We start from the raw sequence: 17,787 nt of genomic DNA on the forward strand, positions 1-17,787 counted from the left end.
GCCTACTCGCCCCTGCTTCTTGATGTCCCTTTGTCCCCTTTGATGTGTCCGTGCTCTGTTAATGAAGGCAGTGAGTGTGAAGTCCCAGGCCCAGCTGAGATCTCAAACCACCCCCCTGCTGCATTGATTTTTTTTACATGGGACTAATTTATTAAATCAGAGTGATGTAGGACACGATCAGAAGCAATTAAAGGCTGTCAGATTAATTAGTGTCAATCAGCACAGTTTACGGGTATTTGCTGTGTCAATCAAACTTGATATTGTGTATTTATAGGATTGCTTTTGGATCTCAAAGCTAATGCTTTGCAGAGAGCTTTTCTTTCCTGAGATGCTTATTAACATAGTACAAGTCCTTCAGAAACAAGTTAAATGACATATTTAATTGTCCTTTAGGCACTGACAGTTACAGATAGATGCTTTGCTAAATCCTTCTTGGTGCTACAGCACATTAAATACCAAACTTGCTCCCATGCTCCCGAGAACTGTGCTGGATTGCATTCCACCCCTCCTGGGGCTGTCCTGATCATGGGCATGTGTCTGCAAAGGCTGGGGCTGAAGGAGATGGGTATGGCAAGCTGCTCAACCCAGGAAAGGAGGGATTAAATTGTCACCATGGCAAGGCTTAAGCAGGGTAAGGGCAGTATTTCTTCCAAGGACAGACTGGAAATCTGATGTGGGCCATTGAGTGGTGTTCAATGGGATGTCTGAGAAAAAGAGAAAGAAGCAGAAGCCTGTTGTAAGCTTGATCCTGACAAAAGCAAATGCCCATGGTAAGCCCCTTGGAAAGGTTTGGTTTGGAACCAAGGAGATCTGCTGCAGCCAGGGCATCCAAAGCACCTCTGCTGATGTCTCCACAAGGCTCCAGATGACTGTGGGCATTGGCAACCTTTCCAGCATCCCATATGAACCCATGGAAGAAGATCAGTGCCGGCCATCCATAAAAGCACATCCCTTCCCTTGCAAGTCCATGTGCCCTGAACATTGTGCTGCTCTTGTTAATACAAAAAAACCCCGAGGAGTATGTGTTAGGATGGCACAGACACAGCTGCTATGAGCAAACACCACCTTTTAAATCCAGAGCCCCACAGCACTTGTGTTCTTTGCACTTAATAGTACTACTTTTAAGAAAAATAAATAAAGGAAGAATTCCATCAGGCACAGCCCCTGGAAAGTGTCTGATAGAAGTGTGAGGTAAAAGACAGAGGAACGTGCCAGGCAGAGCCAGCCAGGGAAGCAATGCTCAGAATTCCCAGCAGCCCAAAGCAGGGATGGCACAGGCTGCAGGGTACACCAGCTTGATGGCACTGCCTTCCCAGCAGAAAACACCTGGCCTGTTGACAGTTTTGTGTTGGCGATGTGTAAGACTCATGGGAGCACCATGCCAGCTCCTCCCTACACAGAGCTGGAGAAGGCTGAAACGCTGATCTCTGTCCCACTGACTTTTAAAGTCCTCCCTGGGTCTGAGAAAGACTGGTGTATTATTCAGCAGCCTCGTCAAATATTACAGTTCAGCCAGCAAGTCTGTAAGTGGTCACCATTAAATTTGTCTGCGTGATTGCCAGGGCTTATATTATTAAACTTCCAAGCTGTATAATTTTATCCTTTCTGAAAGGCTCACAGTCCTTTACAACAGTCTGTCAGGTGGAGATGCCTGAAGGACCGTGGCAGGATTAACTCAGTGAGCTGGGAAGTCGAGTCATGCAATGTTTCCCAACTCCAACACGCAGGGAATTGGTTTCCGTGCTGTGAATTGCCGGGATTGAGGAGAGGGCAGCCATTACATGGGATCAGAGAGATTTTTGTGACACACTTATTTCTGTAGTACAAAATCATGTCTTAACATCATGGTGGGAGATCCTTTGCCAAGTTACTGCTTGAAGGCATACATTTTATCTAAGAAAATGCTTAATTGCTCCTCACTGGACAGTGGTCATGGGATATTAGGCACCAATAAAAGATGACTTAAAATACAGGCTGAACACTGTTTCCAGCGCAACCTGGTGGTTATGGTCACAGAACAGATTTGCTTCAGTGCATTTTTATTTTTTCCTTAATTTCCTATGTGGGCAAAGTGTGTGGTATGTCTGCCATAAGCATGTCCCTTCTTCCCAGCCCCAGTCTTTGCCCTCTAGCTTTCCTGATGCAAAATGCCCCATCTCCAAGGGGGCTGCTGCAGATGGAGCCACACATTTTATTCCTAGCTGACATGGGAAGAGCGTGGCCCTGACAGATAAAATGAGGCTGCATGGTGCTCATCAAGAGCATGGAGATGCCAGTTGCTCTGAGGAAATGGATGCTGGAGGAAGCATTAATATTCCAGGCCACCATGTCTCCCTGCCATCTGCTGTACCAAAAAAAGGATGCTGAAATATACTCCAAAATCCCCTGCAAGGGAGAAATCTCTGGATGCTATTTCTACAGCAAGTTGTTAGAGACTTGGTAAATCATCTTTCTCCCTTCAAACAAATCGTTTTCCAGAGCTGCCCTGCCTTGAGGAGATGAGTTTGGTAGCTGTGAGGCGCGTAGGACTGTGATTATATGTGCTGGAGGTGCATGGTGTGCTCCAGCACACCTAGCCCAGCTACTGCTGCAGAGAAGGATGAGACGGAAACCGCGCGCTCTCCAAAGCAGCGAGACGGGATGAGGCAGGGATCTGCAAGCTGGCAGTCCTTGTGGAGCAGTTTGCTCCCGAGCAGGCAGTAACATTTAAAGCTTTTGTCATTTCCTGAGATGTCTGATGAAAAAGATGTTCCCCCAAAGCACCTACAGACTGCTGGAGGCTCCTGTGCTGCCCTTTCTCCTGCTAAAAGCCCTTCCACCAAGGAGCCATCTCCTCCAAATGCTGATGTCCTCTTGCCAGAAGATCAGGAGGAAAATGTTATGAGGATTTCCTCTTTATTTGGCATTTGGGACTCTCCCAGTATAACACGCTTTCTGACGATGGCCCATTGCCCTGTCTCCTACTATGTGCAGGTAAAGATTTATGCAATTCCAGGTGCCAGCCTCACTGAAGAGATTAATGAGAGATAATGTCTTACAAAGAGGTTTATTGAGTTCTCTGAGTTCATTCACCAGCTGTGAAGTGAAACATCTGAAAACAGTTTTTGAATACTAAGTTCTCCCTGGCACTAGTGAAGAAAAAGGATACAGTGCCTTTTTCTGCTCAAGGTATTTATTCTGCTGGACAGAGCAGGATTCATGTGCAGAGCCCTGGGAGATGAGATGCTGGGTTATTAAATGCCTGCTGGCACGGCCCACCTGGGGTGCGGGAGAATGTGCTTGGTGGCAGTTCAAGGTGCTGAACTCTGGTTCTCAGCATCCTCAGCCCCGCAAGGTCCTGTGAGTGATGGTTTGTTATTTCATGGCAGATTTGAAGAAGCAGGGGAGCCCTGGAGAGCAAGGCAAGAGTGATCACTCACCTATAGCGATGTAAAGGCACTAGGAAATGGATTTGTGGTTACAGCACCCTGGAGACCTTGCTTCTGCTGGCCTTATGGCATGAAATGTTGATTTGGTGAGGCAGCATGTCTTCCGCCTCATTATGCTTCAAGGGTGGAGAAGGAAGGTTCTTCCTTGGACCTTAGTCTGTGCCAGGCACCCCATTACATGAGTCTTCTTGATTTGCTTCTTGGGACACAAGGAAGCTTCTTGCTCCTTCCCTCTGCCCTACCCAAAAGCCAAGCAGGAGCCCAGTGCTGCTTCCTGCACGCGCGTGCTGGGCTGGTGCAGAGGCCAGAGCCCTCAGTGGCATCACTCAGCAAAATACCATGTAGCCACACAGACAGAGAGGCTGCTGGTTTGCTGCAGCTGGTTTTTTATCTCAGTGCATGGCTTCTTTGAACAGAAGGCACCCTTGCTTGGGTTGGAGGAAATGGGTTGCAATCAGTAAAATGTCTTTTAAAAAAATCTTACCTCCATTAGCAATTGGGCAGGTGGCTGTGCAGGGGCCTCTGGGGTACATCTCTGTATGCAAATACTGGTCATGAGGCAATAATTATGCTCCTCTCCCATCTCTGATGCATTCCTACCCTGCCAATGGATCATTCTACTAATTTTCATCTCTGTTGCACTTAGTGTACCATGCCCATAATACATTTGTGTTTCTGCACAGACATTGGGGTACATTAGCTGGGAAGAGTCAAGCTGGAAACCCACAGCTGTAAGGATGGATTTTGGCAGATTATTTACCATTTCCCATGTTACAGCAAGTCCCCAGTGAGGCATGTGGGCTTTTCCTCTGGGATACACCACTGGGAAGGATCTGGGCATTTTCATCCCTTATTTTTTTATTTACACTTTGACATCCTTTCCTTGGAGGTGACTTCAGTACTATGTGCAGCAGTTTTCCTTCAAAATCGCCCTCCTGACAGCATCCCAGCAAGAGAACTGCTGCTTCTTCACATCCTGATGAAGAACTTGCAAGAAATTTTTTTGCAAATGCCTTTTGCTGTAACATCAGCAGAGCTCACATAAAAACAATCTACAGTACTCGCTCTTTCCTATGACTGGTCTGTGTCTTCCAGCAGCTATAAAAGAGGGTAATCGATATACCTTGCCAGGGTTTTTTTAATGCTTCTCGAGCCATTATGGTCATAATGCTTCTTCAGGCTGCAGTGTCAATACACTTGAGACATGAACATGTCAAAACCACATAAAATCTTTATTAAGGTGAAGCTAAATGAGCAAGCCCAAATCAGTAACTTAAATGGATATTATCCTTCAAGGATGCCAGACCTAAAAACCAGACACAGCTGAAAAATCCAGGGCATTCAAAGTTAGGATTGAAATTGATGAGAAACTTTAACTTTTGCCAGAGAGCCTGGGCAGGAGGAATTTAGGAGGGTGGGAATTGCTGTCAGTGTGCTCTGGACACTTGCCCTTTGTTTTCTATTGCAGCATTGGCCTGAAATAAAAAAGTGCAGCAAATCTGGGGCAGGCACAAGGAAAGCAGTTACTATTCAGTCTCTCTCTGCTCAACAAATAAACCCAGACTGAACAAAAGATTAAAAAATTACTTATTTATATATGGTTTGAGGTGACAGTGCATGGAGCTGCACCAGGTGGCACCAGGATGCACAGCATCCCATGGGGAGAGCATATGAGTTTCACAAGGGGGAAGGGAGAGCCTCTCTACCCTGTCCAGTGAAACACAACCTGACAGACTTGATCCCTTCAGTGTGGTGCTCCTGCAGCTGGGCTGTGCACACAAGCACACAGTGTGCTTGAGGGGGGAAGCAGAGCAGTGCAGATTAGGAGGCAAAGTATCCCCCTGGGACAGCATTTCCCTGTGCCTTGCTGTCGTTTCCTGTAGCCAAGGCAGCCTCTGCCCCCCACTCTTTCCTGGGGCTGCTTTAGGAGGTGATGCTCTCAGGTACCTGCAGAGAGTGTTTGTCTGGGGTTAGGGCTCTAACTGCTCCCCTAATTGCTCCCCTAACTGCTCCCCTGGCACCCATGAGCAGCTGTGCCCCGGGTCTTCAATGGATCCTGGGCTCTGGGAAGTTCCAGGGTGGGAGTGGTAATTAAACTTCAGGAAACAGAAGCAGATGTTGGGCTGGGAGAGCAGCCCAAGGTACCCTGTTCTTGACGTGTTGTTTGCAAAGTCTTACCCTGCAGAGAGTCTTGGAGGGCCATCCTTGTGCTGCATCACCCTGGGGGGTGTATTTCTTCTCCAAAACTCTCCCATGCACTTTCGGGCGCTGCAAAGTCACCAGTGCCAGGCCCACGTGGAGAATCTGGCTGGAGGGCTGTAGGGTGCTTTTGGCTGAGTGCCTGACACCCTCCTCCAGTCTTGCATGGAGCTGCAGCATCAGATATTTTCATTTGCCAAAAGGAGACTTTCAGAGGACAAGTAGGACATGTGAGAGCTGCTCCAGGAAAGAAAAGCTACAGCTCAAGCCCTACTCAGCACCCTCGGCTTGTGGAGCAGGCCAGCACACGGGTCAGTGCAGCATCAAGGGGCTTGGGCTGCTGTGGGCTGGATGTGAGCTCCCAGGAGGATAAAATATCTTGTTACTCAGCCCAAGGCAGTGAGGAGGTAATGCAGGTACCATGAGGCTGTTGGGACACAAGAGCTGGGTCAGGCTCTTCTCACAGATGGTGTCAGGCTTGCAGCAGTACAAGCCCATTGCTGCCTTTGTCCAAATGTTGGACAGGGGCACAGAACCCAGCTGGATTTGTCTGGGCTTGATGTGTCACAACAGCCTGCATGGCTTGCTTTGCTCCACTTACTTGTGAGCTCTTGTTTTGCAGTTCTGCAATGGTTGGGACATGAATGGGTACAGTGCAGCCCACTGCCGCTGCCCAGGGATCATCTGTGGATGTGCAGGACTGAGACAATTTGCTGACCTTTGAGAGCAGTCCAACAGGAAGGCTCAGAGAGGCTTGAGTTTTGAATCTCCAAAGGGTGCCATCGCTCGGTGTCCCCTGCAAGCTACGGGGTGGACCTGGCTCCTTCAGGAGTTGTCACTTGGCTTGGAAGGAGGTGTAGCTTTAGCACTACCCAGTGAGTCAGTAACAGGTAGGACAGCATCATTTGGGCCCCCAAAGCACCACTGGCCTCCCCCCACCAAGGGCTCCCTTGTGCCCACGGGCTGTTTTCGAATGGCAGCGAGGGATCCTGCCCTCTTGGATTTTCCACTGGAGGACTGGGAATTTGCATCCCTTCTGCATTATTATTTTTCTGCTTTTGCTTCAGCAGGTGGGATTCTATAGCTTGCCAGGAGGATTTTGTTTTTCACAAAGAGCTCCTTTGCCAACACACCTTCTCAGTGGAAAGCTGAAAAATTGCTTGGTTCCAGCCTATTTAGTTTTAATTGTTTCCTTTAGTTCTCATTGCCCACGGCAAAATATCACCTTCCCCTAACAACCAGCCAGGCTGGGAGCCAGTCACCCTGCCCAGCCACCATGCCATCCCTCCTGCTGGTCCCTCGGCTTCCAGAGGTCTTTTCTCTGCTGGCAGGGGTGGATTTCAGGGAGGAGGCATCACCCTCAGAAAACACCGGGCAGGGAACAGTTGCACTGCTGCCACTCCTGTGCTCTCTCCACGTCTCCGAGGTCTTTTCTGGTTGCTCTGACTCTCCCCCCTGCTCACAGATAATTTCCATGCTGCCTTTCCCAACTAGCTTGCCTCTCTCCTGGTTCCCATCCTTCCTCCAGCAGCTGCTGTGGAGGGGCCAGCTTGGAACTCTTCCTTCCAAGAAGGCTTTGAAAAGAAAGTGTTGTGTTGCTGAGTAAAAACACGATGCACAGAGCCCCTGGGGATGCTGAACAGCAGAAGATGAGAAAAGCCTCTTCTCCCTCCCCTCACCACAGAGCTCATGGGCTTTGAGCACAGCACAGCATCCCAGGTGAGCATCGCCTCCAGGACCTCTGCTCCCACTTCTGCTTCTAAAGCAGCCCTTCCCCTTCCCCAGGGACATCCCTCTCCACAAAGACAACAGCCCCATGTCAGCAATGGAAAGCAGGGTCTTGCAACCTCAGGGAAAATCTTGAGGGGACTCCTAAGCCTTCCTGGAGGTTACGGCACAAGGAGGATAAAGCACTATTCCCTTTCCACACAGGCTCCACTCAGGGGGCACAGTCAGACATCCCCCCAAGCAACCTTAGCAATAGATCAGGCTCAAGGAATAATATATTGGAATATATTATTGTAATATATATTATTCAAATACAATTGGAATATATTATAATAATATATAATAATATATTATTCCACTCTAAGGCATGGATGCAGAGCTAGCTGTCAGGGTGAGACAGAACAGAAATACACACAGCGACCTGTCACAGTAACCCCCCAGATAACTGATTTTATCCCCAGGGTAAAATACCACTGTATCAGGGTGCAGCCTGACACTGGGCACTGCCTGAGCTGGCACATCCCAGACAAGGGCTGCACAGCACCATGCCAGAGATTTTCCTGAGGGTTTTCCTCTGCTCAGTTCTGGGGACGAGCTATAAAACAAAAGCTCATAAATTAATGACCTAAAGAGCAGCAGAAAGCTATTAGATACTAGGGAGTTAATTGCACCAATGCTAATCGCATGTATTTTAATGGAATCAGTAGAGATGTAATGTGTAATTCCACAGGTATTCCAGAATAATTTAGCAATTTAATTAATTTCTGCTAATACCTTTTAAATCACCTACCCTCTTCCTCTCATGTTCTCTCAGGAAAACAGGGAAGAAACTTTTCCAGTTGGCTAAATCTACTGCAATCTCACTATTATTGGCAAAGATATCATTTTATTTCTCAGTGGATTTATTAGCACTAGAATCATCCCTGGGTGACAGGGAGGACAAGCAGGACTATGATAGTCTGGTCCTAAATTTGGAAGTCTGGATAAGGGCTGGTTGAAATGTTTTGGACAGATCATGATGGGCTGAAAAGAAGGAAACAAAAATGACTTGTGGATTTAGGTCAAATTCAATGAGCAGAGCCAAGTGAAAATATGGAAGAGAAATGTAAACAGCACCAGGCATTTTATTCCATCTCCTCAATATGAAATGTTTGGTTTAGAAAAAGCAAAAATATCCCACTTCAGCATGTTTGAGATGCAAGTTTTCTGCTTGTCTCTTTGTGCCTCCCCTCAGGCTCAGGCAGCTGTGAGGCACCCAGCCCTGGGGCAGCATTTCAGCTGGAAAAATTATTTATTTCCTTTTTGCACTCATCACTCAATGACTTCAGGGCACAGCACCTTGTGACAGCACTTGGTGGTCCGGGGAGATGGACAGAGGAGGAGACAAATGATTTGGGTTGCATGGGAGCTGCCCCCATCCCTCCCCACACTGGCAGGAAAGAGACCACCAGAAGCCATTGCTCTCATGGGGCTTTTATTATCTGTCTGGTCCTCACCTCCCACCCCGCTGCTCGTGGCCGGTTGAGCCCATCAGCACCACCCATGCCAGCAGAGGAGACCCCAGCTGGGCCATCCCCAATCCCAGCCACCTGCTCAGGGCACCACATCCTTCCAGGCTCTTTTTTGGGGATTTTTTTTTTTTTCCAAATATTTATTTTAAAAATATAGTAGCTGTGGAAAGCAGCCCTCTTTAAAAACACTCAATGCCGGAGTGAAATGCATCACTGCCATCCTTATTACTAAGTCCTCCTGGGTGCCCGTTCCTGCCAGCAGCAGTGCTGGGGGTCTGGAGCATCTGCACTGGCTGCTGCAGGAAGGGAGGCTCACGATGGCAGGGAGACAGAGAGGGACCCTTCTGAAAATAGAAATATTGTGCTGAGTTGTTTGGAGTCAATGAAATACATAAAACACCAGCATTAGATTAGCTTCAGCTTGTCAAATATTGCTCCCATCAGAGTTGGCGTAGTGCGCTGGTGGAGGCACGGTCCCCCTCGTCCCAGGGCAGGAGAGCCACACCAGCCTCCCCCCCTGCTCCCCACTGCAGGGCTTCCTGCTCTTGCCCACCACAAGGACACCAGCCCCCAGGGCAGCCCAGGAGCCCCCAGGGCCCATATAAATAGGAAACTGTAAACACAACCATTGGAGATAAGAGACAGCTACGATCACAGGGTTTACTGCTTCAAATGTCCCCCCCCCTTCCCCCCCAATCCACACCCCTATGCCCCTGTCCCCACTCCATAAAAAGGACTCCAGTAACAAAATCTTCGATCCAGGCTTGGAGTAAAGGTGAGGTGCTCGGGGAGTAAAAAGGGACATTGCAACCTTAGCGGTCTTTGCTGGGGAGGGGAGACTGTGGCAGGAGGGAGAAAGAGGGTTAGCTGGTTCAGGTCCTTTGCAAGTACATTTGGTTTGTCTGGAGGACTCCTAGGGTTATACCTGAGATGAAGACGTCTAGAGGACACTCCACAGCTCAATTAAAACGCGGTTGGTGTTTCTGTGCCCAGAAGAGCCCTCCCTGCCGGGATGTGTCGGTCATGCTCGCACCAGGCAGCAAGAAAGCAGCATCCCTCCTCTGCTCAGCACGGGGCTATCTGAACCAACGCTTGGCTGGGGCATCCCTCATGTGTCGAGGATCTCGCTGGTGGGCGACGGCTCATGAGGGATGCCCTGCGTGCTGTGGATGGTCTGGTTGTGCGAGAGGGAGTTCTGCTGGAGCTCCAGGGCAATGGCATTCTGGGGGAACTCCTTCACCTGCCGCTTGTACTCCAGGAAAGTGCACGCCTTGGTGGCAATTGCGATGATGTTCTTGCCAATAAAGATAGTGGAGACCCTGCTGTCCTGGAACAAGATCATGTTGATGGCCCGGATGAAGATGGTGACGATGTTAATGGTGACCAGGCTGAGGACGGGGTAGAGCATCATTTTTTGTGGGGCAATGTGCTCCCCTTGCATGCTGATCTCACTGAGGGACACGCAAGGCAGGATCAGGAGGAGTATGTAGCAGTAGAAGAACATGAGCCCCTCTGCCCAGATGGGCAGGCCAGTCCTTTGTGGCTCCCACAGATTGGCCTGTATGTCCAAGATATCCAGCAGGTCAAGGGCCACCCAGAAGAGGCGCCCCCGCAAGTCCTCTTTCTTCCGAAAGGTCCGTATGTATTCCATGCTGTCCAAGGCCACCAGCACCAGGTAGAGCCCTGGCACGCAGATGGAGAGCAGTAGGGTCAGGGCTTTCCTGGCCACTGTCTCCAGGTTCTTCTTGTCTGCTTTGTAATTCTGAAAGATGAAATACAGCTTGATCTCCAGCACGAAGATGTAGAGGAACCACAGGATCATGGCGTAGCCCCGCTTGGCTGTCTTCACCTCAGCCCCCACCCACACGGCCACGTAGCGCAGCACGATGAGGAAGCAGATGTCTCCCACCAGCACGATGATGCAGACACCGATCTTGCGGGGCCCCTGGTTCTGCTCCACCAGGTAGGCGTCCATGAAGGCCATGCTGGTCATGATGACGATGGTGGTCAGACAGACATGGCGCTTGTCAGGTGGTGGCAGCACCATGGTGAGGCGAGCGGCCCTCCGTCCCTCTGCACCGGCACTAGGGGAGCGGTCCTGCCGGCGGTGCACGGAGGGACATCCACGGTGAGCCCAGGGACCAAGGGTCGCTGCGTCACCCACCCCCACCCCAGGAAGAGGTGCCTGGAGGAGCAGTGGCTCTGCTGGCAGCCCCGGTCTCCCAGGGCTCGGGGCTGTCCCTGCAGACCCTACCCCAGCTCTTCGCCCTTCGCTGGCTGTGCCCTGCAAGCACCGCGGCTCTGCCCCCAGCCCAGGGCTGGGTGAGCAGCCCAGCCCCAGGCACCCTCCACCACCAGCAGCCAGGGCTCACGGACGTGCAGGCCCTCCTGAAGGAATGTCCCTCCTCTGCAGTGCATCCCCCATTGCTGTCAGGCTCTCCAGCAATCCTATGGTACTAATATTCTTCCAGGCTCCAAGCCTCAAATCCTGGTATAAATCCCTGGAAACACAGTAAGTGAATGGGCAGCAGGCAGAGAGGAGCTCTCCCTCTTCCCAGCAAGACTCCACGTTCCTCCAGGGCCTTGGGGGGTCCCACTGTGTCCTCACAGGGAACCACTTTCACACCTATCCCCACAGGGCTGTGCTGGGCTCCTGCTGCTCTGAGCTGTACACGCATCTCTCCATCCCTGGAAAAGATAGAGAATGAGTGTTAGGGTCCCTTTGTGTGCTGAGCATGGGATGGTGAGGATGACATCCCCCTCAGCTCCCAGCACACCTTGGCATGAACCGGGCTCCCACCAGATACCATCCCACCGCTCTTTATTGAGTATGAACACAGCACAGGGTGTCCTGCATGGAAACACATAATGCTGCCCTTACACAGGTACTCTCTGTCCAAAACTCCTTGGCAAGCTCATGCTCTGGGTGCTCCTGCTGTCTCTGCAGGAGACACATGAAACCACAATGCCAGTGGAGACAGGCAGGCTCACAGCACCCCAGCTCCAGGTATCCCAGCCCAACCATGTCTCAGCTGCGGTGCAGAGAGAGGCTCAAGTGCTCTGCAGAGGTCCCAGCCTGGGGACAGTTCTGCTAAATTATGGCCATGGCATTCCAGTTACTGAGCAGTTCACAGGGTGTGGGGCCATCCCTCCTCAATTAAGGGTGAGGTTAGGGCTGGCCCGTGGGGGATGAAGCAAAGCTGTCCCAATGGTGGCATGAGGTCCCAGCAGCTTTCTGGACTGGCTCAGGGCCACAGCTCCTTTTCGCCATGCTGCACTTCGCTAATTAACTTGTTAATCTTTTCTGTGCAGGGAACACACTCCCAGAAGTGAACAGATCCCAGTGCACTCAAGAGTGCTACCAAACTGCTTAAACAGAGATAGATCATGATCACAGCCAGAGACACCCATCACATGCCATGTGACAGCTAATCCTATGTGCATAGCTGCTCCCAGGAAGTGTGTGACCTCACAGATCCCACTACAGATCCCCCCCAACTCATCCTGTGGGACCTGGCCGCTGTGGTTGTGTACTCCCATGGATCGTCATCTCTCATGAAACTTGCACCTTGCCAGTCCTCCATACCACACCCACTGGTGGAAATGGCTGCTGGGTCTGTGAGCACTCCCTGCCCGGCCTGCTGGGGTTAGGCTGAGTCTTGACCTGGATTTGGAGGGCTGCAAAGGTGCCACCCTGAACCCTGAACATTCCTTGGGGCTCAGGAGCATCCCTTCTTACAGGAGGGGAACCAGGACCTGCTGAGAGCCCTGGGAGCTGTCAGAGATACTCAGCGGCACTGCTCCTGCTCCCCACCTCTAGCTTACCAAGGACACTCACAAACCTGAGCACTCTCATCTTTTAGGTGGAGGTGGAGATAGAAGGGAAGAAGCCAAGCCCAAGGAGATGTAAGCCATTAAAAACTTGCCCTACTTTGCAGCTGCTTATGTTTATGGAGCCTCATTTAAATTAAAGCTGGATTCTCTCCTGCTTCAGGGAGAAAAAAAAGAACAAAGAAGAGAAAGTGGGAAGCCAGATGAGTCAGAGCCAGCCCTGCCGTGTGCCTGAGTAGGTGGACAGCAGGGAATTGTGTACCTGTGCCCTTGTTCCCAAAGGATGTGGCAGGAGAGGATGCGGTGCTCAGTAAACGTCACAGCACGGGACTTAAATACACTGCCCCAGCCAGGACCTTCAGTTGCTCTTCTGCCGCCCTACTCATGCCCAGCAGAGAAAACTGGTGTGTTAAAATAATTTCTCAAGCAGGAATTGCTCAGAAAGAAGCCTAAAATGATGTGGGAAGTCATGACTACCGCTACATGGTGCTTCCCAGGCAAGGCATTCCCTGCAGCCCCACTCTCACCAGCGCAGTTCTCTGCAACGTCTCGTAGCTGCTGTTTGGGGCTTCAGTGTGTTCTTTCTTGGGCTTTCGGATAAAAATATACAGCCATTGCTGTAACTGCTTTGAAACTCATGCCAAGTTTTACAGGGGATTTATAGCCAAGGATGGATAATTCCAGATAAATTAGGTCTTTCAGGAGGGAATGGTGGGTTTTTTCTTTCACCCTGCAAGTATTTATGCCTTCAAAAGACAGCAGTTATTTAAAGGGCAGTGGGTTGCAGCACAGCACGGTAAGGTTAGGAAGCAGCTTGCTGGTAAATTCTGCCCTCTGCCCTGTGCGTTACTCGTGGGGTCTGGGAAGCTGGGGCAAGGCACAGCTCCCAGTCCAAGCTCTCCTCATGCCTTCATGAAAGCAGACTCAAACCCCCTTCCTGCCTCTCAGCAAATACCCAGGGCATTGAACGGTGTTAATTCACCGTGTTTACAACAGCAGCCAACAAGTCTTTAACCACCGGTGCCGAGGAGATCAAATGGCAGATTCTTCCCTCGCATCTGCTCCTGAATGATTCGCGGCAGCTCGGGATGGGTTTGATAAACATGTCCCTTTGTTGTGGTGACCTTTTGGAGCAGAGGAAGGGGATGGAAGGGCCGAGATGAATCACAGGGCTCGAGTGCTGCTTCCTCTTGGGTTAAATCGTACCTTACCCAGGGTGAGCACCTCTCTTGCCTTTTGCAAACAGCTTCTAAGCACTTGCTGTGGTGCAAGCCCTTCTCCTTATTTTCCAGCTGTGCAATAGCTGTTTTCCCCACCTCCTGGGAAATATGTCTCTGCCCATCCATGGAGCAGATCTTGTCCATTTGATTGATGTGTGACCATCCTACCAGGGAGGGGGCACGTAAAACTCTCAGAGGACTATCAGAGAAAAGTCAGTAGTTTTTAAACAACCATTACTCCAGGAAATCCTGATTTATAACTTTTAAATGACTGCATCTGACAATACATTCAGAAACTGTTTGAAAACTGTGCTGGATAAACAAGACAATAAGCATTACAGAGAGCCACAAGAGCACATCTGAGGCAAATATTTGTTTAGACAAGTAATCACAAAACTTTCTTCCTGCAGAAATTCTTGTAAATAAAAGGCAGCTCACCTGAACATAACAAGCTTGAAGCATTATGCCAGTGAGACAAGCTGGCAGCTTCCTCTGGGATGGGATCTAACAGCCTATGTATCCTGCTTGGTGCCAGCACTCCCACGAGCAAGTACTGCAGTGATGCTTCAGTCTTGGCAACCATGGGCCTCCTTACCAGGACAAAATTCAATCCCTAATTGCATATTCTCCTCTAATTCTACCCTACACAAACAGCTCCATTGCACTGGAGCAAGCAAATGCCCTCAATAACACCCACAGCATCTTGGGACCAGCTGACAAGGCTCAGCCCAAGAGCAGCATCCAGTCTCACCAGCATGGCATGGGGATAGGCAGCATCATGTCCCCTCTCCATTTCTCGGGTGTGCTTAGGGTTCCCCATTTCCCAGCCCAGCCTGCCCTTTCCCAGCTTCCCCGAAGGACGGGAGAGGCTTCAGTGGGAATGGGGGAGCTGTGATTTCCTGGAAAGATTCAGGGGTCCTGCAGATGGGTCCAAACACAACTGAAGGGCAGGGTTTGCACTCTCATCTCTGCCCTGTTTCCTCTGGCACTGAGGGAAAGTGAGCAGTATCAGAGCAAGCCAGCCCCTCCCCTATTAGCCTGGTGCCTCTGCTCTGGCTGAGGAATTATTTCTTGGTCTTGCACCAATTTTTCCAGCCTTCCCGGACGCTATAAAGCACCTGTGGTTACCCACGGACGTGCGGTCACAGCCTTGCTTCAACACCAGCCCAGGCAGTTTGCAGGAAAATTAAACTGTGCTTTTTCCTGCAATGCTGGTGGCTCATTGCAGTGTGTGATTAATTACCACCAGCTCTGCCCTTACCGGTATCTGCAACCCGCAGACACCCATCACAGTGCCCTCCTGCACCCTCTCCTGCCTCTGCTCACTGCCTGTGCCCAGCACCACTGGCACAGCACCAGACACTGCACCCAAGAGTGTTGGGGGTGCAGGGACATGCCAGCATCCCTGCACACCCGCACAAATCCCATCTCCCTGTTTGGGGAGCAAGGGGCCACAGACAAGCCTAGAGGGCTTGTGGAGCCATTGGCAAAACAGTCTCATTAATGCCAGCAGGCGCTTCCCAAACGCTGGCTCTACCCGGCAAATTAATTTAAATTATTTAGGTAATTTGAATTCTGTCTATAAAAAAACGGGGGAGTGAGACAGAAGTACACACAACACACTTCCCAGGTAGTTAGGATGCCGCATTGCTTAAGGCTTCATTTGCACTTTAATTGCTTTGATTTATTCCAGCTTTCCTGACTGTAAATCTGAAGCTCCCCCTCGCTCAGTTCTTCAGCCCCCTGGAGAGCTGCTGCTCCACCAAGCCCTTTTGCTGGCTGCTATGCCCTGTCCCCAGTGTAAGGCAGGAGGAGGACTTGCTGGGGATGAGGGGGCAGCTGCAGCAGGGCCACCAAGGCGATGGCATTGCTCTCTGGCAGCTGGCTGTGCTCCAGGGAGCAGCTGAATTGCAGCCAAGTGATCTGCTCCTGGCAGAGGTCAGGGCAAGGAAGCCTGTTCAAGGCTGTACATCTCTTTCATGATTTGTGACCCCAGAATTATTTGTGAGCTTCACGCACGATGTAAAGATGGGGCTTACAGGCAGGGCAAATTCTCCTCTGACTGAGAAAAAACTATCAACCATGTCATCCCCGTGCCATTGCATGTTCCTGCTTCACCTCACTGACAGTCAGTGCTGGCGGGTGTTTGGTTCAGCCTCACTGACCTGCAGGGTGAGATTTCACCTGTGTGTGTCCCCCCCCACCCCGGCAGTCCCTGGGGACTGACGGAAGGAGGATGCTCATACCCTGCGGGAATTTGCTGCTGGGCAGCGGCTGCACCCTGCCCCCTCCAAGGCATCCGGGATCTCAAGTGCATCCTGTGAAGGAAATGAGATTGAGGAAGATTTTTCCGGACCCTGCCCACTAATTGTGTCTGAAGGAGGAAACAGCCCACTTGCTAATGATTACAGATAGTTTACTGTGTAGGCACATTAAGAAATGGGGAAAGAGCTGCAAACTGTTCCCAGAACCTGCCCAAAATAAACAATGCAATGTCAGACAAAACCAGCTCCTGCTTACACCACTGAGTGCATCACCTGGGCTCTCATGCTGCAAACACCCTCAGTCCCCTTTGGGGTTCACTTCACCCCCCTTTCCCAAAAACAAACCCAAGCAGAAGGTATCAGAACTGTTCCCTGAGTCGGGAAAAAATAAAACCACCCTCTCAACCAGATCATTTTGGTGATGGGGTGGGGAACTGCTGCCTGCCCAAAGCAGAGCCATGCACAGAATAGATGGATGGCCTTTTTGTTCCCAGTCCTGTCCCCCGCAGCCATCCTGGTCAGGGCTCTCCCACCAACACAGGCAGCTGCAGCTGCCAGGAACATCTCCCCATTCACAAACACACTGAGGTTGACGATATTTGACAGATGTGTCACAAAAAAAAAAAAAGGCTTTTCTGATGTTTCGGGTGTTTAAAAATAGTTAAAGAAGGTAAATGATTCATTCTGACTTGTATGTAAATTGTGAAATCATAATACTATGTTTTGACTCTACCAAAACAATTTACCATTTTCTAAGCAAAATGTTTCTGTAGAGGAATTTCTTGGTGTTTCCAAGTTGGGTTCATTTTCAAGATTTTGTCTGATCTGGATCAAACCCCAGATTTAACAGTGTCAGAATCTCCCACGGTTTGTTGCTTTCTTGCCAAAAGGGGCATGTTTGGCAAACATCTGTCTGCGTGTGCATTTGCCATGGTGGGAGATGCATGTGGACCTCAGTGCCTGTGGAGTGCAGGTCCTGATTTTGGAGCTGTCCCCATCTTCTTCTCCCTACTGCAGGCTCCTTCCACCCTCTGCTCTCCCTTCAACAGAGCTTTCCTCACCAGTTCTGGGGCATTTCCCTCCTCAGGGGTCTTCCTGAGCCTTCTGCTTCTCTGCCAAAGTCCTTCAGCACTTTCCCCATGCCCCTGCACTCCCAGCCCCAGTGCTCCTGCAAATGCTGTGCTCTCTCAGTGGTGTCAGACTTGCCCCTGCCAGGGGATTTTGACCCAACTATACCATTTTTTTTTGGTTGGTTGGTTGTTTTTTTCCAGGCTTTCTCTCCACTTTTTTTGAGATGCTGTTGGATTTTAGGTATTTCCTCCAGCACGCTTCCAGCCCACCCTACAGTGTGCTGCCAGTAGGTATAACAAACAAGCTCGCTGGTTCCCTAGCCAGATCACTTGTGACAGTGCCAGCTCCCCAAGCAGCTCCTGTCCCCTGCCTAGGAAACTATTTTGCTTTCATCTGAAGATGCTGTGCCATCCTTGTGCTGGGAACAAAGGCACTCAGTGCACAGAAGCCTTCCTCCTCCAGGCACGGCAGGGCTGACAGTGCACCTGCAACTTGCATTTGCACAAGTCATGTCACTAAAATACAGCAACACATC

General features: G+C 50.4%; 1 protein-coding gene across 1 annotated transcript in view; it reads right to left on the reverse strand.

The window, feature by feature from the left end:
* Positions 1–7,352: 7,352 nt before the first annotated feature.
* Positions 7,353–17,787, reverse strand: part of LOC116791233 (transmembrane protein 121) — a 37,755-nt gene continuing 27,320 nt past the window's right edge. The window contains exon 2 of the mRNA XM_032697034.1: positions 7,353–11,554. Coding sequence (XP_032552925.1) covers positions 9,975–10,913 — 939 coding nt within the window. The 5' untranslated portion in view covers positions 10,914–11,554 and the 3' untranslated portion in view covers positions 7,353–9,974. The remainder of the gene's footprint in view (positions 11,555–17,787) is intronic.

Source organism: Chiroxiphia lanceolata, chromosome 9, assembly GCF_009829145.1.
Source record: "Chiroxiphia lanceolata isolate bChiLan1 chromosome 9, bChiLan1.pri, whole genome shotgun sequence".
In the NCBI taxonomy this organism is placed as follows: Eukaryota; Metazoa; Chordata; class Aves; order Passeriformes; family Pipridae; genus Chiroxiphia; species Chiroxiphia lanceolata.